The 22,889-nt window shown below is 45.7% G+C and overlaps 1 protein-coding gene across 5 annotated transcripts in view; it reads right to left on the reverse strand.

Moving 5' to 3' along the window:
- Positions 1–21,619, reverse strand: part of arid1ab (AT-rich interactive domain 1Ab) — a 72,268-nt gene extending 50,649 nt beyond the window's left edge. For all 5 annotated transcript variants that reach the window (XM_080484404.1, XM_080484403.1, XM_080484402.1 and 2 more), the window contains exon 1: positions 20,412–21,619. In XM_080484404.1, coding sequence (XP_080340530.1) covers positions 20,412–21,311 — 900 coding nt within the window. In that variant the 5' untranslated portion in view covers positions 21,312–21,619. The remainder of the gene's footprint in view (positions 1–20,411) is intronic.
- Positions 21,620–22,889: the final 1,270 nt, after the last annotated feature.

A 22,889-nucleotide genomic window follows, 5' to 3' on the forward strand; every position in this document is an offset into this window, starting at 1 on the left:
GTTAATGTTTATTGCGTGTTGCTCTTTGTGTGATTTCATGACTCAAACTCATTTTCAGTGTTTCTGCCTTTTGCGTGTAGACGGACAAATCAAGCCTATATTTAAATGTATAATGATTATTGCACTTTTTTAGGACAGCCAGAATTTTTACTTTTGTCTTGAAACACAAAGGCGAAGCTTTTCTGAAATGAAAAGGCAAAAAAGATGCGTTTTCACTTGAAACGCTGTCGTGTAAACGGACCCTAAAACCCGAAAGTCTTTTTTCAATCAAGGGACCAAAAGTTAATTAGATATTGCAGTTTTTTTCTGACACCCTTTGACTAGTAGCCAACAAATCCCCCTTTTCCCCACATTCATCATCCCACTTCTAGAAATCGATAGGCTGGAACATTATGGCGCTCCAGGGAGCGGATGGTGGTCAAAGGTCATGATCAGGGACCCAAACCTGTGAACTCCTGATCCCAGGTCTGCTTCTCTAGCGTCTAGACCAAAACTGCCCCCAACTGCGAACTAAGTTTCAAAAAATTAATGGGGAAGATTCAAGATTCATTTGCAATTCTATACAGTCCTTTTGAGAAATGCCTACAGGAGATGAAACATAATTTTATATATCAATCTATCAGTTTGAACTCACAGCCTTCATTATAAGATATCTTTCTAACATCTAAGTGTACTAATTAGTAGGAAACAAAGCTCTTTCACCTTTTAGTATTTTAGATTCAATGTTTTAATTGTTTCCTAATTATTTCAGCCTGAATCTCAATACTATCATTCCCTTTCTTCAGTACCCCCCCCCCACCACCCCACACACACACAGATCAGAAGCTAAGTGATAGTGTTGCAGTCAGCTTTGTTCCCGTCTGATTTTGGTTCCAAAAGGTCAGCGGTGTGTGTGTGTGTGTGTGTGTGTGTGTGTGTGTGTGTGTGTGTGTGTGTGTGTGTGTGTGTGTGTGTGTGTGTGTGTGTGTGTGTGTGTGTGTGTGTGAGAAAGTTAAAAGAATAAGCAAGCTTCAGGTTGTGAAAAGCTGAGAGCCAGCGCTTCATGCCAACATGACATTACTGCTGTTAGGAGTTTCCCCTGAATGGACACTAAACAACAGATGGGAACATCTGCATTGTCACGCGGAGCGGCAGAAATGTGCTCATCAAGTCCATCAAAACCTACTAAAATGACCCATAACAAACTTCCCAAATGGAGAAAATAAGTGTGTCAATATCTCAACCCACAGCCTGCCTCTCTCTCTCTCTCGCTCTCTCTCATCATAAAATAAATAAATAACCACAATTAGCACATGGCTAATCTGCATAGAGGAAAGCCAGAGCACTCTTGGCAGAAGAGGTTGTGTTGAGTATATTGTGTCACTGAACTGGGCTGCTGGTGGATATTACAACGATTCAAAACCGTGCGTGGAGAGAGGATTTGTCAGGTTTTGGGGAGGGCCAGGGAAAGGGATGTGTGGTGGTGGTGATGGTGGTGGTGGGGGGACGAACGGAGCGGCAGATGGACCAGGGAGGAGGTGGGGAGAAAAAAAGGGGTAGGGTTTGGGTGGGGGGGGTCAGACGATAAACAACTGCTGCTAATTTAATCCTCCACGCAGCCACATGGCCCGGCAAGAACACTATTGTTCTGCCTTAAAGCCCCCCCACCCCACACACACACACGCACACACAACAGAACAGGAGGGATTTGTTTCTCGGAGCCAGATCAGCTTCACTTTTGCTGCTGGCTTCACATCCACAGCGAGTCTCCGGGCCTCCGCTGTAGCGCCTCCTCTGTGGCACCTCCTCTCTGGCTCCTCCTCTGTGGTCCTCCACTGTAGCGCCTCCGCCGTGGCTCCTCCGCCGTGGCGCCTCCTCTGTAGCGCCTCCTCTCTGGCTCCTCCGCTGTGGCTCCTCCTCTGTAGCGCCTCCTCCTCTGTGGTCCTCCGCTGTGGCGCCTCCGCTGTGGCGCCTCCTCTGTGGCTCCTCCGCTGTGGCGCCTCCTCTGTGGCGCCTCCGCTGCGGCGCCTCCTCTGCGGCGCCTCCTCTGCGGCGCCTCCTCTGCGGCGCCTCCTCATCCACTTCGAGGTTGACATTTGTGCAGTTGTATGAGGAGTCATGCTGAGAACATTTCCCCAAGCTTTAAAGTAGGTTACTTTTAAACTCAATGCGGAGATGGATTCTCTTCAGATAAGAACGAGGCCAGAACTGCAGATGAATACTCAAACTTCCAGCTTCCTCTTGGCACTAACTTGGATGTGACCTAAAAATGGTGAAAGTGGGTATAAAATCACAAACCGGTGTGAGGTGCCACACCTTCAGAAGTGGATTGTACCATTGGTCCAACTGTTGATGCCCTCATTTCGTACTCTTTCATTTTACGATTCTTCTTGAAGTAAATCACAGGTATCAGGACCTAAATCATTATGGTTAGTAGCAACGCACAACATCACCAGCACGGTGTCGGTGTGAACTGAGGCTGACTGACTAAAATGGAGCATTTGTGTACATATAAACCCCCAAATAAATCTGCTTTGGGTTCTATGGTTGACCAGTTTAAACCAGATAAGAGCTTGGCAGAACTGTGGCTGGAACCTGAACTTCCTGATGCTTTATGGTAACGGGACAAACTTGTAATCAACCGAAAATTGGTGAAAGCGGGTTAAGAATGTCTGGTGAATTAAAACCCTGTGAGCATCTGGTAGGATCTTCGGTATATCCAGTTTTAACCAAAGGAACCACAGGCCCTTACTAATGCTACACGTCATGCTTGACACATTTAGTCCCTCTCTCTTGCCGTAACTGATTTTTTTCCGAGCGGACCAGCGTTAACTTTCCCATCACGGTTGTTGTGACCTAAATTATTACAGCTACTAAATGCTGCACAGTATTGGTGTGTATGATGATGTATACAGATACTCATTTGTAGTCAAAACAGGTAATTCACATCGAAGAATTGATGCTTTGGGCACTTTATGTCGAAGCAAATGAAACCAATCAGATAACATATGGAATGTTTCACATAACCTCAGCGTGGAAGGGGAGTATCCTCGTTTTGCACAATGAATATTTGAAAAGAAAAAAATTGGGGGGGGGGGGTTTGCATTTACAGGTGAGTGTCATGGTTAGAATAAACGGTAAAACTAATAATTATTTACTACACACATAACACACTGCCGTGTCGAGCTAAAAAATATGTGCACCAATCACGCAACCTGACCTGCACAGTAACTCCACCAACAGGCCAGGCACGATTCAGCAGACACCTTTCACTACTTGTTTCAATGAGCTCGTCAGGAGAATGAGGCTAAGCGAGGAGCCAAGAAACTGGGGAACAAAAATCAAATAGGTTGTGTTCTTAATTAGACAACAAGTCCGGCTTCATCCCGCCGCATCAGCCTGAGAAGTTCCAGCTCTGAACTGACCGCTGCATGACTCGGGGGTGGGGGTGGGGTGGGGTGGGTGGGGGCTTTGGCTTCGCCTGCTGGTGCCATCAGCCCCACCAAGTCGCGGCAACAGCACCCGTGTTTGCCCAGATGTTCGCCCAGCTGTTCCCAAGTAGTCCAAAGATGTTTGGGGAGGAGAAGGAAGGAGGGAGAGGCTGGTGACAGAATCTGCTCTGCCGTCTCGGGAAGCTGAGGAAGGAGCCTCTTCTGAGGCTGTTTAAGGTTAAAGACGCTCAGCAGGAACCACAACAACAAAGCAGGAGGTTAAAACAAGAAGACGACGCTGCTGATTAAAGTCCCTCCATTCCCACGGACAACCTGCCAAAGGTGGATGTCGCCAACGGCGCAGAGATTCCTGCATCCGGTGAAATTAAGCTTTATGGCAAAGCGTTTGTAAGATCTTAAAGGCGAGCTGATTCCGCTGTATAGCTTCCACTTTACTCTGACATTTAGGAATCGCACGTGGGGAAATGAAGCGAGGAACAGCCAGGCGATGCTGTCCACCGTCTGCACAGGCCGCTGACTCAGGTAATGGAGATGAACTTTGACTAAAAACATTAAGTGAGAGGCGTCTTGCTGCGCCGCCCAGCACAATCTGCTGTGACGAGAGCGAGGAGGACAGGGACGGGACCCTCGCGTCCAGCAATGAATCACGTTGCAGTCAGTCAAGAACAAACTATTGCCTCGAGTGGAGATATCACAGATTAAAACCTTTAAGAAATGACCACCCGAAAAGCAAAAACTCTGAAACTCTGAGGAGTTCACGCAAAAAGTTGGAGGAAATACAGCAAAAACTTGCATTAAGGTTGTAATATTGATTCCAAACAAGTGCAAATCTTTTATTCATCAGAACAGTGTTAACGTCACATAAAAAGACAACCTGGTTCCAGAGATGTACCAAAAAAAAACTTCCATGTCTTCCCATCTCTTGAATTACCCTCAACATGCTGAAGTATAAAAAACAAGTCCTTTGTTTTGGTATTTTCACGATGCAAAACTAGAAATAACTTCACTTTTAGATGTTTTTTTAAGGGGCTGGAGTGAATCATCCACATTGCTGTTACGATATAATATTTAGAAAATCTCAAATGTTTCCAAAAGACTGATGTTTACCTGATAAGTTTATGACTATGCACATCTAGAAAAGTTACAGCCTCAATCACAACATCAAGCTATAAAATCAGAAATAGTTTTCGAATACAAAAACGCCGTCACTAAATTTTCTTTCGAGCGCCAGCATTACTGTATCAGTCCTACTAGAACTTTTCTTTTTGGGTGTGTTTAATAACTAGCTACAAATCAGCCTGAAAGTGATCGTTTTTAAACAAATTGAAACACAGGTAATAATCCAAACTACCCAGAAGGCTCATGTACACGATAATGCCAGAGAAGGCGGAGTTCAAACGTTTCTGTCAATCAACTGATTCTCTAATTGTCCTAAACTGCTAAATGTTAAACGGAAATCAGAGCAATTCATCTTATCAACAAGCAAACAAACAAGAATTGATGAGTTGCTCCTCAAAATATTTGTCAATTAGTCTTCAGGCAGCTCATTGATGAATCATTACAGTTTGAAGCACAGAGACGAGTCGGTGGAATATCTATTTGATTTAAATCAGAGAACGGTGATGGAAGACTTAAGTTGTGTTGAATAAAAAGACAGATTATTCGTCTTGGAACTTGGCCAACACTTTCAATCATTTGTTAAGTAAAAACAAAAGTCAATTAGTAGCAGTGTGACAGTGGTGACTGGCACATTACACTGATGGTTTCCTACTGAATAACAACATCGCTGCTGTGCTGGGTGCTAACCGGCTACCATGTACTGGTAGACCCGCCGGGCTCCGTGGAGGGAGGAAACTAACCCTCCCGCAAGGTGGATGAGAGCAGCTCGCCGACCATCCAGGACAAACGAAAGCTGCCGTCTGGCCTGTCAGTGCCATGAGGTTGAAGGTACAACAGGGCAAACATTGGCCCTGACTGCAGCCTGTCAGGCCAAACTTATATTTCCAGGTGACAGTGGCTGATTCGCGGCGAGAGACACGAGCCAGGGGTTTGTTTGGACGTGGGAGGCCGGGAGTGCCGCCGCCGGTTACCGGAGGAACAGGGTCCGGTAAAGTCCAAGTGATGTATGCTGCACCTGCAGGCACGTTGGTGGGATTGCTTTCCGGCCTCGGATGACAGAAAGCACTCGTCACATGACTCTTACGAGTAAAGCATGAAAAATGGATTATATACTAATTCTACCTCTCGACCAGAAGTTCCTTTGACCTTTCTCGTTGGATGTCAAGTCAATAGACAAGATCGTAAATGTTTTAGAGGTTTTAGTTTCAATAGAACTGGATTGGTTCTATTCAGATATGTCACTATAAACTAGTACATGTTAAGTAGTGGTAAGGAGGTTGGAGAAGCAGGCTGTTTACACAACAGTTCCAAGAGCAGAGCGATTTGGTCTAGAAAAGAAATCTAGGATTATTAAAAAAACAAATTGAGTTTTGATTTTCAATTTTTTTCTCAATGCACTCAAAAATGACTGCAGACATTATATACACTGCTCAAAAAAAATAAAGGGAACACCTAAACAACACAATGTAACTCCATTCCTGTCCAGTTAGGAAGCAACGCTCACTGTGAATCAATTTCACCTGTTGTGCAAATGAAGCAGACAACATGTGGAAATGAGAGGCGATTAGTGAGACAACTCCTATAAGGGAGTGGTTCTGCAGGTGGTGACCACAAACCATGACGCTGTTCTCGTCATTTCTGGCTGATGCTTTGGTCACTTTAGAATGTTGTTAGTGTTCTGAGTCCTAGAGGCAGCATGAGGTGTTTCTACAAGCAACACAAGTTGCTCAGGTTGAGCAGCTCATCCAAGATGGCACATCAATGCGAGCTGTGGCATGAAGGTTTGCCGTGTCTCCCAGCACAGAGTCCAGAGCATGAAGGAGATACCAGGACACAGGCCAGTTCACCAGGAGACGTGGAGGGGGGTGTCGGAGGGCAACAAGCCAGCAGCCGGACCGTTACCTCCTCCTTTGTGCGAGAAGGAACAGGAGGAGCACTGCAGGAGCCCTGCAAGATGACCTCCAGCAGGACACTAATGTGATGTTTATGCTCAAACGCTCAGAAATGGACTTCACCAGGGCCCGACGTCCACAAGTGGGGGCTGTTCTTACAGCCCAACACCGTGCAGGGCCATTGGCATTTGCCAGAGATCACCAATATTGGCAGATTGGCCATTGGCGGCCTGTGCTCTTCACAGATGAGAGCAGGTTCACACTGAGCACATGTGACAGACGTGACAGAGTCTGGAGACGCCGTGGAGAACGTTCTGCTGCAGCAACATCCTCCAGCATGACAGGCCTTATGTTTGACTGACGTAAACTGAGGCTGTCCGCTCATTAAGGTGCATTAACAGTTAAAACCTTCGCGCTCGACTATTTGTCTGCTCTTACCGGGTCCCTAGTAAGAGGTTCTACTGTACACATAAGTTAGACGGCTTTCAGCAAGGTGTGCGCTATTCTTTTTGGCCGTCTTTTTCGAAGATTGACCGTCCAAATGATGTCTGGAGGCTCGCTGCTTTAAACTGTGCAGTGAAATGGAGCTGCTGCTACTTAAACTGGCATTAGCAGCAAAAATACTGCCTGTGTTCAGTCTGTTCCACTGTTCAAATATAGTAGAAAAACTGTCTTCAGGCATCAACGACGTCTCCAGGAGGGTTTTCTTGAGCTATAAGACACCATCAACTACCAAAACCTGGCCAGTCAACGTGGAAGTCGTTCTCATAGTGCAGAACAGGCCTTCAAATCCTAATCAGTTCATCTTTGAGTAATTGGAAAGAAGACAGTTCAAATGTCTCAAACATCCACCATATAAAGCCAGTTTCTCAAACATCATGTATGTACGTTGTCGCTCATTTCAGGGTGTGAGATATGGAACCCTTCAAATTTAGCAATTTTTATTTTATTGCATCATGGATTTCACTCAGTTTAATCGGGAGATAAACCGAATTTCAAATTAAACGACAATCTGATGACTTTTTGGCACCAAATATGAGGTCAACACTAGAACTTAACTACTTTGCCATTGCGAACCATCAACAATCAGCCAAGTTCAAGCGACAATATAAAATGTTCTGACAGGTAAAATACCGTAATTAAAGATTGAAGCTTTCCAGAAATGTTGCATTTACAAAAGTAGATGAAGCATAAGATCAGTCCATGCTTGAACATTTGCCTCTGGATTGAATTGTGTGAATATTTGGGATAAATTAAAAGACAACGCATCATCGAGTAAACACGAACAGATGAGTGCATCAACAAATACTGGCTTTAATGGTTCCAGAATCAGAAGATATACATTTTTCACAATATTGAGTATATCTTACATCCTATCTAAAGTGTTCATCTCATAAAGCAGAGTTTCAACCCACTAAGGTCACTTCACCCTGGAGGCTGTTGTGAGGCAGGAGGGTGGGAAAGTATCTCCGCCGCCCCTCTTCTGCTTGGAGATAAGCTACTTGACACGAGGCGGGACTCCTCAGGCCAGACGGGGATGGGTTACATCACGTCGCCGAGGTCTCCGGGGGGGAAAAGGTCGCCGCTGGGAACAAAGGCTTCTTTGGACTGACCATCGGCGACTATGGACGACCCGTTACGATAAGTGTGTCGCTCACTGCGATGCCAAAAATACCCCGGCTGCTGAATGAGGCGAAGCCACTTAAGGACCTGGCCGGGTCAGTGGCTGCCTCATGGCTGGAGTTACAACTCCAACACACACGCCACACACGAACGTCACTGAAATGGGATGTGCGGTTTGTGTATCGTAGCGGCGCCGTGCCTCTCAAACCCAACGACAGCATGGACAAATAAAGCGTTTTCGACCGTTTCCAACGCGCTTAAAAACAAATGAGGGACAGATTGTAGCGGACAGTTAAACACTGTCTGAGTTGTTAACTTTGCGTTCTCTGGTGCATGAATGTGCAAATCCGCCGGCTGAGAGATAAACATACCAACACCTGTTACTGTAAGAGCTTCTCCTCCAGCCTCACCACCAAGTGCCACAACAGGAGTCCAATCAGAGCATCAGCCAGGAACTAAATGCTGATCATAAGTGACTTTGGTGAATAAAATCACTGTTTATTGCCAGAAACAGTAACACAACACAGCTTTTCTGTTGTGGTTTTCATCTGGAAAACAAACCAACACCAAATCAAAGGCCCGTCGCAAACCTGACGCGAGGCTGTAACCACAGTGGAAACACTGAAACCTGTCCTGCACTGAAAAAACAAAATGCTTGGACCAACATAACTAATTGCTTCAATTGGGAACACCTAAATCAATCTTCTTCTGGGATCTTCTTCTTCAAACTTAAGTTAATGAATTATTTTAAGTCAGACCGGAAGTAAATCCAAACTGTGCTTGAAATATTACAACATGCAACTCATCATTTCTAAGCAGGTGCCAAGTTTTTTCACAGTAAAAGGTTTCCAGATTCGTCTTCAACACTGTTCAAAATGTGGAAGGAACAAAAGCTCATCGCCAGTATATCATTCCATAACCTCACGTGTCAAAAAGTTCCATTTGAGAAAAACAATTAACTATTTTAACATCAGACCAAAAGCTGTGAGCGGAACTCCTGTTGGACATCTGTTGTAACTTTTACATGCATGTTGGAATATTGGGATGGGATTATTCCCAGCTAAGAACTCTCCAACAGACTATAAAGTGCATGCAGGAGTCCAACAGGAGTACACATAATTAAGATCAAACGTGAGGACGGAGCATTTCTTATGTGTTTGGTCCACGCTCACCTCTTTGTTCCATGCTGAGATCAGAGTTAAGATCCCAGCGGAGGAAGCATGTCTGCAGACAGAGCCCAGATGTTTCCGTGGTATAAATGTTGTTTCACACAACATGACTGATTGATGCATTATTGTCTGGTGCAAAACCTCATGAAAATCAACCTCGGCTTGAATTAAGTCACTATTCTGCTGCATAATATAAAAAGTATTAAAAAAAACAACAAAAGAAAACCGGGTTAACTTGCAAAAAAACAAACAAAACAAAAAAAACACAAGTACTGTGGTGTTGACGTTTACAAGGCCTCGTTTACACCGTTTTGAGTGAAAACGCATCGTTTTAGAGATTTCATTTTAGATATGTTTTGCGTTTACACAGCAACATTTTGAAAATGATGTAGTTGGTATGCTAGGCCAGGAGTTGGTGTTTTTGGTTGTTTTGTAGTGAAACTACAGAGAACAACACGTTATAAACACTTTTCAAATGCAAGTCCATGGACATCGGTATGGGCAGACGATGGATCGTTATTACGGGTGACACAACCATAAAACTACCAAGTCCCAGGAGAAGATGGGAACCATGACACTCTAGAGCAGGGGTCCTCGATAGGCGGTAGCCACCTTTCTGGCACACGGCGGCTCATTAGCTGCACATCAACGTGAAACAAAGTGCGATTTTGTGGGGGGGGGGGGGGCACTGCTCTACCTTTTTAATCCTCATCCCACACCGTAGTCGGAGCCGGAGTCTGAGCGCATCTGACGTAATTACGTTAATGCGTGCTCCGCTCGGACGTCCACGTATTTCAATTTCACGACCCGCGAAACCCCCGTCATCTGATAGAAAGTCAGTAAATAGAAATTAAACGAAGGAACAACATGACCCGCCGAGTGAAAAGAGCACAGTCGACCAGGAAAACCTTCAGTTCAACTCCGACTGGACTGAACAGTTTAATTTTATATTACCGGAACTTTAACTTTCTGCATGCCGCCAGCTTTAATGCCAACTACCCTCCAAAATCTGAAAGCCACAAAACAGAAAACATAACGTGACACAAGCACTCCGTGTCTACGATATGTCGGCATTTGCGCAACAGCGCATCATCGCTCGTTTCATGGAACCTTGCCAAAGCGAAGAAAGAATTGGCTGATGTTGAGTTTATTTTTTTTTAAAAAGCGCAATTAATATGGTTGATGACGTTTTAAGTCACGACCAGAAAAGAAAGAAAATGGTCTTGGAGCTGTTAAAGGTGCGTTTACACATAACGACGACAAGTTTGGCACGAATCTCAGTTCCTGACCACGGATCACGATTTTGACCTGAATTCTATGATTCAGGGCCGAGGCGTCACGCCGTCACGCCGTCACGCCGTCACGCCGTCACGCCGTCACGCCGTCACGGACAGTCGCCACTTTTTATCATGAGTTACAAGTAAGAGCAGGAAACGATGGCGGATCACCACGAGTCATTAAGCACCATCAGCATTATTGTCCCGTGGTGTCGCGAACTAATGCGCAAAGCTGTGCGTCGTTGCGTGTCGTATTTTTCTATCATTAATCTGTCAGGAATGTGGCGAATCGGTGGAATTTGTTATATTCAGTTGTGGATTTTGCTACGAGATGTGTCCAGCCGGCCAGAGCTGGAAATGAGAATCACCGTCTCAGGTGCGTCTCGTGGAGGCGGGTGTTCGCCCAGGGCGTAAAACAAGTCAGGTCCGCAACTGAGCAAAGACATATGACTCCACGCACACCCCAGTTATTCTACCAACAGCGACTGAACAGTTCACACACTCCAGATCACTCAGCATCCAGAGAGATTCCACGGAGTTGATCAGAGAGGAGGATGCTGCAGGGAGCGAATGCCGTCACGCTGTATAACACATCCAACACACGTCACAACTAATCCACACTCGGTTGCAAACTTTACGAAAACAGATGATTCTTGATGTTCTTGGAAGACTTATTGGCGGCAAAATCCCAGGTATAGATTATTACTACAACCACCTTGACTACTACTACTCATAATGATAACAACAATGATAATAGTACTAATGGTAACATCAGCAATTAAAACAACTTTTACTGACAGTGCAAAACAAAAACCACGACTGTTCCGGCCCTTGGTTTGGCCTGCTGGTCAGATTTTTGGCCTTCGAGGGAAACTACTTGAGGACTCCTGCGCTACAGGAAAACATTGTTATCGGTCATCTACTCACACGTGTGTAGAAGAACAGTTTACGACAGCCGGGGGGGGGGGGGCATGCACCGCAGCAAATATTTCAAAAAGTTTTCCCCTGTTTAAACAGAGATGGAGTCGGAGCGTTTTTCAAGAATCTTCCACCTTGCGAGTCGTTTTCAAAAGTTGCGTTTTCGGTTGCTCTGATCACCTTTGTGATCATGTAAACACAAATGAATGCAAAATGGAATTACAATTTTCTGTTTTCACTTGAAAATGTTGTGCAAACGGGGACTAAAATACCCAAACAAAAACTAGTGAGGACCACATCGATACGGGAGGAAACAATCTGACGACACACATCACGACAACTTCCACAAAAAAACTTTTTTCCCCACGGTGTTAGAAATGAACGAACCACCGGCTTCATTTTCAGCGAGGGGGGATCAAAGGTGAGAACTGAGCGAGAAGCATCACTCTCGACCTCCCAGTATCAACAACTGCACCCATTTAAAGGTTAACCACTTTATTCCATGAAAACACACGCACAAACGCACGCACGCACGCACACACGCACACACACACACACACACACACACACACACACACACACCATACGTCATGTAAATGAAGCCTGTAGTCCCGCACAGGCTCAGAGGAGGATATTACTATGCTAATCTGGAGCATTTTAGAAGGTAAATGTCAAAAGAAATGAATTACCTTTACATTCTGGCCTGCCCCCGTGCAACAGCCCAAGTCTGACATTTGTCCACATTTTTCCTTGACGTGTTTTTCAGTTGCAACCCGGAGTACACAATTATTCAGATCGACTCATATTTACTTCCGGGGTGCGTATATTAACCTTTCAACTGATTCAAATGAAGATTTAAAGAACGTCATTAGATGCTGGAAGGATAACCTGCAGGAGAAGTCAACATGAATAACTTGTATTGGTTTCCTAGGTAATGATAGGATGAAGGCAATTTCACCTAAAATCAATTGAAATGACTTCACATTACTATATTGATTAAAAAGTTAGAGCTCTTTCTTTGAAATTACCTCCCATTACTCTCATAAATCCTCGTGGGTGATCCATCATAATTTTGCTTCGGTATGGGGGATAAAGGATCAAAGTTCTCCTATATCTGCCGAAACCAATGAGAGTTAATAAAAAAGCTTGTTGGACAGATAAATGATGTCCACTCAAACTTTTCTCCCCCGGGTGTGGTTGTTTTAGTAATTGGCACCACTTTAAAAAGAGTGCAAGGGGCAGGAGAGATCCCAGGCAAAGAAAAAGGGAGAGACTCAGAAATACCAACTTGTGCTGAAGATCTGGATGTGCTTCAGTGGACCTACTGTGTTTTATACAGTGACGGGAAAAAGGGATGGATGAAAGAGGAGAAAAGTGTTGACGTGCGAGGCCCTGTTTAAAAGCTTCAAGTGAAAACGCATCATTTTGAGATGTTTCAGAAAAGTTTCACGTTTACACAGCAACATTTTGAAAACGATGTCTGTTTACTCGGAAATGGTAGAAACACTGAAAACGGTGTCGTGAGCCTGTTGGTGCCGATGGTTGTTTAACATAATGAAACCATGCACACACGTGCAGAGAAGAATATTCTAGAAAAGATCAACAATGTGAGAACATGGACACAAGCATGGAGAGAAGACGAAGCTGGACTGCACCTGCAGGTGATTCAACTATAAAACTACCAAGTCTCAGGAGGATATGGAGTAGGGGTCATGACACTCTGGAGGAAAACATCGCTGTTATTGTCCATCTACTGAGCATGCGCAGAACGATTCACCTCCGCGCACACGCAGCAGCAGCATTTTCAAAAAGTTGCGTTTTCAGTGGCTGAATCAAAAAGCAATGGAAGTTTTCCTGTTTTTGCATGAAGACTCTGTCGTGTAAACTGAGCTTGAGACCATCTCTTGTGTTTAAGGACAAATGCTAGTAAAGCCGAGTTGCTCTAAGAAAGCAATCCAAATTTTTTTATTTTATTTTTTTTTGAAAATATCATTTTTAAACTAAACCCTTTAAAAGGATGAATCTTTCCCAGAACCTTTCCCCAATCATTCGGATCAATTTCAAAAGGAAACGGTGTAAGAATAGAGTCTGAGTAGTGAATAAGCTTCAGCGTTCTGAATTAAAGGGCCGGACAGGCGGAGCACCACTCCGGAAAAGACCCACGTTACCGTCTCACCCTGTCACTGGGATGAGGAAGGACGACGCTCGTAAAGAAAGACTGATGGCGAGTGACACGTGGAGTAAGAGCAGGTCAGAGAGGCTCCTGAGGCGGCGCACACACACACACACACACACACACACACACACACACACACACACACACACACACACACACACACACACACACACACACACACACACACACACACACACACACACACACACACACACACACACACACACACACACACACACACACACACACACACACACACACACACACACACACACACACACACAAAGTAACTGCTGCACTTTATACACAAATACACACAGCTGTCAGGGGCAGACGAAGATCATTCACAAAACATCCCCCCTCCTCCCCTGGGTATCACTGACACCGTTTCTCTCTCTGACACACACACACACACACATACACACACACACACATACACACACACGCACACACACACACACACACAGTTGCCAGGAGGCAGCATGCTGTCCATGTGGCCTGTGGAGAATCATTACTCAGCAGTGGAGGCTAAAGAGCCCAGAGTGAACTTCCCTTTCGAGCGTTCGCCTTCCTCTTCTCGATAAGAAAACCTGACTGCGCGTTGGCTGGAAGCACTTCTGCGCGTCTTCTCAGAACTGCAAGTCGCGTTCCATGAACAGAAACCGCTCGGGGAGTCGCAGCCGGCCGTGGGAGAGGCTGCGGCCAGACAGATATCCATCAATTAACCCCGGAATACAACTGTCGAACTATTGCTCATTTCAAAATCCTATTTACATGATTTGAAACACAAGACTTCCGCGGATCAGTCTAAAGCATCACCTGAAATACTTGTAAAGGAAATAAATGGCCACAGAAGTTGTATTTTTGCTTGAAATTACAATTTCGTATCTCATTTTTAATCAAGTGTTGCACTTGTGATGTTGATTATCCTCATTATCGATTGATCTTTTCAATATTTTCTCATGTGCTGGACCACAAGGTGATATTTACAGGTCATGGGAACATGAATCCCTCACAATGGTTGTAAAGCATTTAAGCTTCTAGCACAAACTCTGTAGGGACTCTAGAATGGATTCAGCTAAATTAGCATATTGCAAAACATTTTTCCATTTTAAAGCGTATATACTTTTGATTTTTTTCCGATTCACTGTCACTCCCGCCTTGTCAGCGCTCACAAGATTTGCAATGCTTCTGATACAGTAAGTCCTAGGCCTTTTATGATATTTGTAAAATTTAAAGAGTACAAGAATGCAGAGACGTAGGAGCTTTGTAGACATTAAAGTTTTTCCAGCAGTCCCCGGGAAATCTCCAGTATGATTTTCAATACTATTCTTATTAAGCGACACAAGCTAATTGATAATTAAAGTTTGGCAACGTCAGAGACATCAGTTATCTATAAATCCATGTAGCACAAGGACGTTGTGTTCCTTTTTTTAACCACGTTATGGTCACTTCCATTAATTTACGTTTAAAGAGTATGTGCAAATACTCAGATAATACCCAGGTAATGACTAACATCCATGGATGATTTAGATCAGAGGTGTCAAACATAAGGCCATCAAGAGGCTCCAATCCAGTAAAATCACAGAGAAAATGGTGAAGATTTAAAGAAAACATTGACTTGCTTAATAAATTTCTTAGGAGTAGCGACACAACACAACACTGAGACCTGAGCAGTGATGCTGCCGTGAAAGAAAACAGACTAGCATCAACCTCAAAGCCATGCTGTCAGGGTCAGCTCATAAAAAGACCCATAATGCAACAGCTAGAAGTGATTGGTTTTTTTTAATATTTAACAGTATTTTGCGTGAGTGAAATTTACCATTGAGATTGTGGCCATTTGTGGTAGTAATTGTTTGGTTTTTTCCCCCCCAAATATAGATATTTTCATCACGTCTCGTCGGCGACACAACAAAGAAAAACTAGAATATTTGAATTTAAAGGTTATAATTGCACTACTTCACCGGTCCGGTCCACTCAGGATGTAATTGGGTTGTATGTGGCTCCTGAACTACACTGTGTTGGAGACTAGTGACTTGTCTGTGGCACACCGTCACATTCTCCACCACTGAATAAAACATCCAGTATTTTTCACAAGTTAATTACTGGATATCTGTCTAACCAGAAGACGTTTGATGGCGTTACAGTCGCAATCACTCTGGCTTAAAAAAAGACGTATATACAACAAATTAATCATAAAACCTGTTGCGTTCCAACTACAGTACCTGGATAACACTGAGCAGAGGTCTTGTGTGCTAAATCAGAGGATACATGACTCTTTCATGCATCAATTAGTTTGAGACAAAGCAGAGCTGGAAGAACTCGGTTCTTCTTTCTGGACAGTTCCTGACCCATTGAACTTTGCGTGAGCTCCGAAGCTTTCAATGCATCACCACAAGTAAACGTCTACCAAGTGTCTTAGCGTATTATTACCATTCAGGTGGGAGTGGAGTTCACGATGGCTCGATGTCTTGCACAGAGCTGGAGGGGAACACCCCAGCGTCTGAAATAGCTCTACTGCAATCCACTTCACGGTGTTTGTTTGTAATGAAGACCCATGATATCAGCCCTCGTCCACCACTGGGTTCAACACATTAATTCATCTGGAGCAGGCGGCCCAAGGCAGGTGAACGGCTCCATAAAATTCATCCGTCGGATTATTGCCGGAGATATATCCGCCTATTAAGAGGCCAATCGTGCCGCTGCTAATGAATGAGAGGTTGAAGCGTTTAATAAACTGAGCTGGAACGCAGCAGGCAGCGTGGTCAGCTCTTCCACAGAGGAGGGAGGGGAGAAAAAAAAACAACAACAACAACTTTCCCACCTGAACTTTGGCCGCCACATCAAACTCTGCAGACAAACGGCAGACAGGCTCTCTGAGCAAACATTACGCGCCTGTAGCCTGGTGTGACATCTCTGCTGCGAGGTGACTGCAGGTTGTGTCCCCAGAAAAACCCTGGTTTGTTTTCAGAGAGTACCCTGTACTCCAGACGCCACCGACATCGCAATGAACTCTGGAAAAAGCTCAATCTGATTCTTTCCACTTCTGGACCGATTCTACCTCTTAACTACACGAAGCAACTGAAAAATGTCCACGTGCCTCGTATATTTGGCAAAAGAAAAACTGTGAAAGTATACAGGTCTGTGAAAAAACCTTCAGTGCGGTAACCAGGAAGTTCCAGCGTTAAACCAGCAAAGGGTTTGGAAGCTTTTTCATTTAAAACCAAAAAGAAATCTGTTCGCAATGAAGCCTGTAGGAACACAAGTATTAAAATGCGCACACAAAAAATACTCATTTAAAGACATCTTATGCATCGGTCACCGTCCAGTAATAGATGGGTAACTTTTCAAACAATCAAACAAAATGGTAGGCTATGAAACTACACTATAATAATAAAACATGTATAATTTGCCTATAAATAATCATCCCAATACCAGCAATACTCCAATGTAATTGTCCTACATAACCTACAATATACAGCCACAAACAAACCATCACATGATAAAAAAATCATACGCTCTGGTTCATTACAAGCTCATCATGTTAGCAGCAGAGCAGCAACGTTCACACAGGAGGTGTTCAGGTAGAGATGGCCCGGACTTCAGACTTCCAGAGTGTCAGACGACGCGACACCCGTTTTTACTTATTTGACGTAGACACCGGACTGGATTAAGGACTGAAACGCTTTTTGCTGTGAAAATCCCCCAAACTGAAAGGAAGGTAGCGCCGCCTCTCCACACAGCCGAGGTGACAAACTTGAAGCGCTGCAAAGCGGAGAAACTTTTTTTATCCAGAGAAAAATGGGAAGACTCGGCGTGACGCCTCTCATCCTTCGCCACTATATTTTGACAAGAAGCGGTGAGAAGCGCCCGAGTCGGGTCACAGAAAATCTGGGCGGGAACAAAACAAAAATCAAACAACTCAAACCGAACTGGATACCAGCAATTTGCCTTGTTGTGGCGCAGCAAAAACTGTGACCAGCAGAGTGTGAGGCGGCGTCACCCAGACGTTTCAAGCAACGCAACAAGTGAGCCTCAGTCCCGCGGGAAGGGAATAAAACGGTACGTCTGCCTTCCTGTCCACATTTACTCTGCACATCTTGAGTCATGTCAACCCACCGCAGGAGCTAAAAACCAGAATGATCCAACTTTACCATCACACTGACAATGTAGTTAGTATGCCGGGCCACGGGAGGGCGCTGTTTGCTTGATTTTGCAATGAAACCACACAGACGTGTGGAGAGAACAATACGCTAAAACTATACACGTAAAGAAAATGGAGAGAACCCGACATCCACATGGACTGATGACGCATCGGATGCTATCAGGGGAGAGTCTCAACATTAAACTACTGATTATGGACGATGAAACTAGAATATAGACCGCGAGTCAAACCACTACGGGTCGGCCATGTTTGTTTACAAGTGGATGAGCAGGAGGAAGTGGAGGGAGGGGGGAGAGATGCGCATGCGCAGTAACTGCAGGTTGGAATAGCGACCGTGAAAGAATCTTTCCACCTTGGGAGCCGAATTAAAAACTTTGCTGATACAGTGGATCCAAACGTTGGTGTCGAGTAAAAAGACTCCTCAAAAGTGAAGAAATCTTTGCGGATACACTCGTATTCGTGTAAACGGGGCCTAAGATGATTTTAAGATTAACAGCATGTTTGTTTCTTGCGTTAAAGTGAAAAAAAATTGTTTTTACCATCAGTTACTGTAATATTTGAGTGGTTTGATAAATCTCGAATCATCTCTCCCTAATAATCTCATTTCTTTGATCGATTTTTTTTTCTTTCTTTTTAACTCATTCATTAGTGCGACCTTGCGAATGCGTCATCTTTACAGAATCTGAGCGAAACGACGCAAACCCGGGAAAGGACTGGAGAAGATTACGGGGCGAAAGTGGTTCCCAGTTCGTCTGCGATGACGCCATTTGTCGCTCATTCGGCGCTCGCACATTTTAGATGACGATTCCTAATCTGGGCCTCTCGTTCAAACACTTCACCTGCGACACGCAACTGGAGTAAAAACAACACGTGTGGCTGGAGAGAGAGAGAGAGAGAGAGAGAGAGAGAGAGAGAGAGAGAGGAGCTGTTGACATGATTCCACTCCCGCCGGTGGAAGTAAATTAAGCTATTGTAAACCTGCAGACAAAAAGAAAACAGAGAAGCTGTGACACTTGGCTGACACCTTGGCCTGCTTGTAAACGAGAGAGAGAGGAGAGAGAGAGAGAGAGAGAGAGAGAGAGAGAGAGAGAGAGAGAGAGAGAGAGGAGAGAGAGAGAGAGAGTCGGTGGGCGAGGGAGTGAGAGAGAGAGAGAGAGAGAGAGAGAGAGAGAGAGAGAGAGAGAGAGAGAGAGAGAGAATCCTAGCCTCCTCCACCTCGAAAGAAACCTACTCTCCGAAGGGGGAGTCGGTGGGCGAGGGAGTGAGAAGGAGTGAGAGTGCGAGGGAGTGAGCAGCTGCGAAATATAGAAAAGTTCAGGTGTGCGAGGTGGAGCGGATGACAGCCGAGATGCTGATGGAGGAAACACGTGCTGGGGTTCAATCGGACGGACGAAAAAAACGGCGATTGGTGGAGCTACATCGGTACAGTCATCATGCAAATTACTGCAGTGGGAGGAACCGAGCGGAGAGCGCTGGCAGGAAAAATGCATTTAATAAACACAAATACAAGAAAAGCCTAGTTACACGTGATGAGTTGGGTTGTTTTGGTGCATATTTATGCTCATAACAGAGGACATTTACATGTTTTAATGTCTATAAATTAATTAAAAGTGGCGCGATTATGAAGGAAACGGTTCTTCAAAATGATGTTGGGACTATGTTGTGGTGGAGGGACACAGATGGGGGCAAGAGGGGGCTGTGTTTTGTTTTTTTTTTCCCTGCAGCCTTCCATTAGATGCAATTATAAATGGCGGAGAGCAGAGGGAACGTGGGAGCCAATCAGATCTCCGCTCGCATGTCAACCTAAGACCAACTGTCTCCTGGCTGACAGCAGGATTTTTACCTCCATAATTCAAATCCCAAAGCAAAAGGCGACCTGCACTCTGGCTGCTCGGAGCGGCGGCTGTTTACGGAGAGAGAGAGAGAGAAAAAAAAAACAAAAAACAAAAAAAAACAAGGGCCCGCGCAAGGCACGCGGGCGGAGGAACCGGCGGACGAACCGAGCCGAACCGGAACCTCCGCGGTATTTAAGCGCATAAAGATACGAACATTAAAGAAAGAGAAAGCCGTTTTAATGGGACTCGCGCGCGCGGATTCGAGTTGTCAGCCACAACCTCCGCCGCGCTTCTAACCGATATAATCATTATGCTAATGCTAACCGAACAGCCACGGCTTGTTTACCGGCCCTGACAGCCGCCGACGCGGCCCCTCGGCCGGACCTCGGTACCGACGACACCCCCGCGCTTTTCGTGCAGAAATGCTCCTTTCGGTTCGGGCGACCGACACCCGGCAGCGGAGGAGGGAAGCCGCCCCGTCACCCCTGCCATCACACTTTCTCCCGGCGAACTCCTGCTCGACTTTAGTCAAACTCTCGGCCCTGCGCACAGAGCGGGGCGACACCGCTGCCCGGAGCAGCCGGCCCCGGCCTCCGGCCCGGGCCCCAGCTCGAGCCCCGTGCCTCTGTGTAAACACTAATGCAGGGGTCGGTATCGAGAGAAATATCGAGGCAGCCATTTTAGAGCTCTTGCTACATAGACAATGGCTGGTCCAATGCAATAAGCAACTCTCCGGCTGCTGCCTGCCTGCCGCACGGAGGCTCGAACTCGGCCCAAAGTGTGTCGGTGCAGTGGGGGAAGTTTACCTGGTTCCTGCTGGGAGGCTGTCCGGTGTTTCCCGGGCTCATGGGAGGCGGGTGGTGGGTCCTTTGTTGCCAACCCGGATGGACCCCACCATACTGAGTGCTGCCCAGGTCTCCTGGTCCCTTGCTGGCCCCTTCCTGGTTGTTGTAGTCTCCCGGGGGGTAGTTAGGGTAGCTCCGGGCCGAGCTGGGGGATGTCAGGAGCTGGTTCAAAGTTGGCGTAGACGTAGGCTGTTGGTTTCCCATGTTATACCTCTGATTATTATAAGAGGCAGCCATAGCGGTGGTTCCTCCTGCTGGCTGTTGCTTGCCTGGCTGCCCCCCAGCCGCCGGAGGCTGGTTGTTACGCGGGGAATTCATGGCCCCGTATCCTTGGCCCTGATAAGGAGTCCTGCTCTGGAACGGGCTGTAGTTGTTGTAATGGTTGGGGTAGCCGTGTTCGTGTGAATTAGGGGGGTATGGGTCCATCATGCCCGGCCCCGATGCAGCTGCCATGCCAGGGCTTTGTTGTCCGCCATGTTGATGAAAAGGGGCCCGGCTGTAGTGCTGGTTGTAACCGTAAGGAGGTGGAGGAAAGGGGCCCGGGTGGTGGTGTCCCATCCCGGGATGGTTATTCCCTTCGGGTCCGCCCGTATCATTCTGATTACTGCTATTATTATTTACCCTGGGTAGATTCCCGTTGCCGTTCTTCATGTCAGGATCCCCTCCTCCCCCAGCGTTTCCAGCATCGCTCCCGTCCTGCAGCTCCTTCTGGCCAGGAGATCCGCCGTCAGGTCCCGGTTCCTTATTTTCATGCTGCTTCTCCCCCGGTACCGACTCCTCCTGCGAGTCCCGATCCGGCTTTTTGAGTTCGGATGGCGGGCTGGTGTTGAGAGTGGCGACGCTGGCGACCTGAGCGGCCATGATATCCCTCTCTCTCTCCTCCACTCTTCCTCTGCCTCGCTCTCTCTCAGCACGGCGACTCACTCACAAGCAAACTCCGAAGAACCATTGAATATAAATACAATTATATTCATACCAACGTACCCGTCGTCCCGGTTCATTCCCCCCTGTGTCCTCCGCCCGGACCGGTATCCGGTAATCCAGTGCGACTCCGGTTAAAGTTAAAAACCGAGCGGGGAGGAGGGGGGGTGGTTGTGGAAGAAAAAATATATAAATACAGAGCCGGGGAAATGAATTTCTCCGACACAAGTGTGTGAGAGTGTGTGTATGTGTTTGGAGGGGGGGGAGAGGGGGGGGCTTCTGTTACAGAACGAGAGCGCGAGCTCGAAATCAACCAAACCAGCACGAGGCTCCGCGAGACACAGCCATCTTACCGACCTGCCGCGAGATCGCGAAATCCCGGAGTGGACTTCCCTCCAAAAAGTGGAGCCGGAGCGGCGCCGGCTGCCTCACAACAACGTTGTTTATACCGAAGAAGAGCCATTATTGAAGGTCTAATGAGCTTTAAACTGAGCACTACATAAACCCGTCGACGTGTTCGAGAAGCCCCGTTTGTTATCTTTAAAGTACTAGTCATTCGGACTTTTAATTAAGCGGTTGCATATCAATAAAAAGCTAAAGACCATTCACATCAGTGCTGCCTGATGCTGGAGGAGAGTTGATTTGTTGTTTTTCACAGCAATTTTATCCGTTTTCAGAAAATGTGCATCAGATACTTTTACCAGTGTACAATTCTAAGCACATAAACGTCAACATGTTTACAGGGAAATAACAATATTTACTTAATTGTTTATCAACAAAGTGTTTCACCAAAAGTCTAAACTTAGGAGCCATCGACACTCAACAAGGGGGTTTACAACCTTTCACCAGCAAGAAATATAGAAATACCTGCAGTTTTGTGCCCCCCCCAGCACTAATCTGTCTGGAGTCACATATTCAAATGTAACCCTCAATATCATGCATCCATTGCCTAATCCACTCTATCCAGCCAACTATGGATTAAAGTAGGGTCCATACTGAGAAAGTCACCAGAGTATCACAGGACACACACAGACAGACAACCACACACACACACACAAATGGATGTTTATGTCTCCCTTCAATACCTTATAAACGTTTATAGTCTATATTTATGCTATTTACACTGAATCTGGTGCAACGGGGTGGTGTAGTGGTTAACAAATCAGTAAATCAGTCCTGCGCTCATTTCCCGTAAATGTAATTTGTATACTTTTTATATTGTGTTTTTATATTCCTTTATACATTGTATTGCTTGTGTGACCTGCCTTGGGACTACAGATGTAAATGAGCAGTTTTGCTATAATCTGGCACATTTACAATTTGTGTACAATTTGTATTTCCATATGATTGTTCATTAATGTCCGTTGTCCCGATCAAATAGATAAATAAGTAAAATAAATAAATAAACATCCTTAACTCATAGACAAAATGCTGTGGGCTTGAATCTGAGGTGGCCCATTCTGTGCAGGGTTTGCACGTTCTTCCTGTCCATGTGTGGGTTCCCTCCAGGTACTCAGG

This window comes from Lipophrys pholis (assembly GCF_963383615.2).
Source record: "Lipophrys pholis genome assembly, chromosome: 17".
Classification (NCBI taxonomy): domain Eukaryota; kingdom Metazoa; phylum Chordata; class Actinopteri; order Blenniiformes; family Blenniidae; genus Lipophrys; species Lipophrys pholis.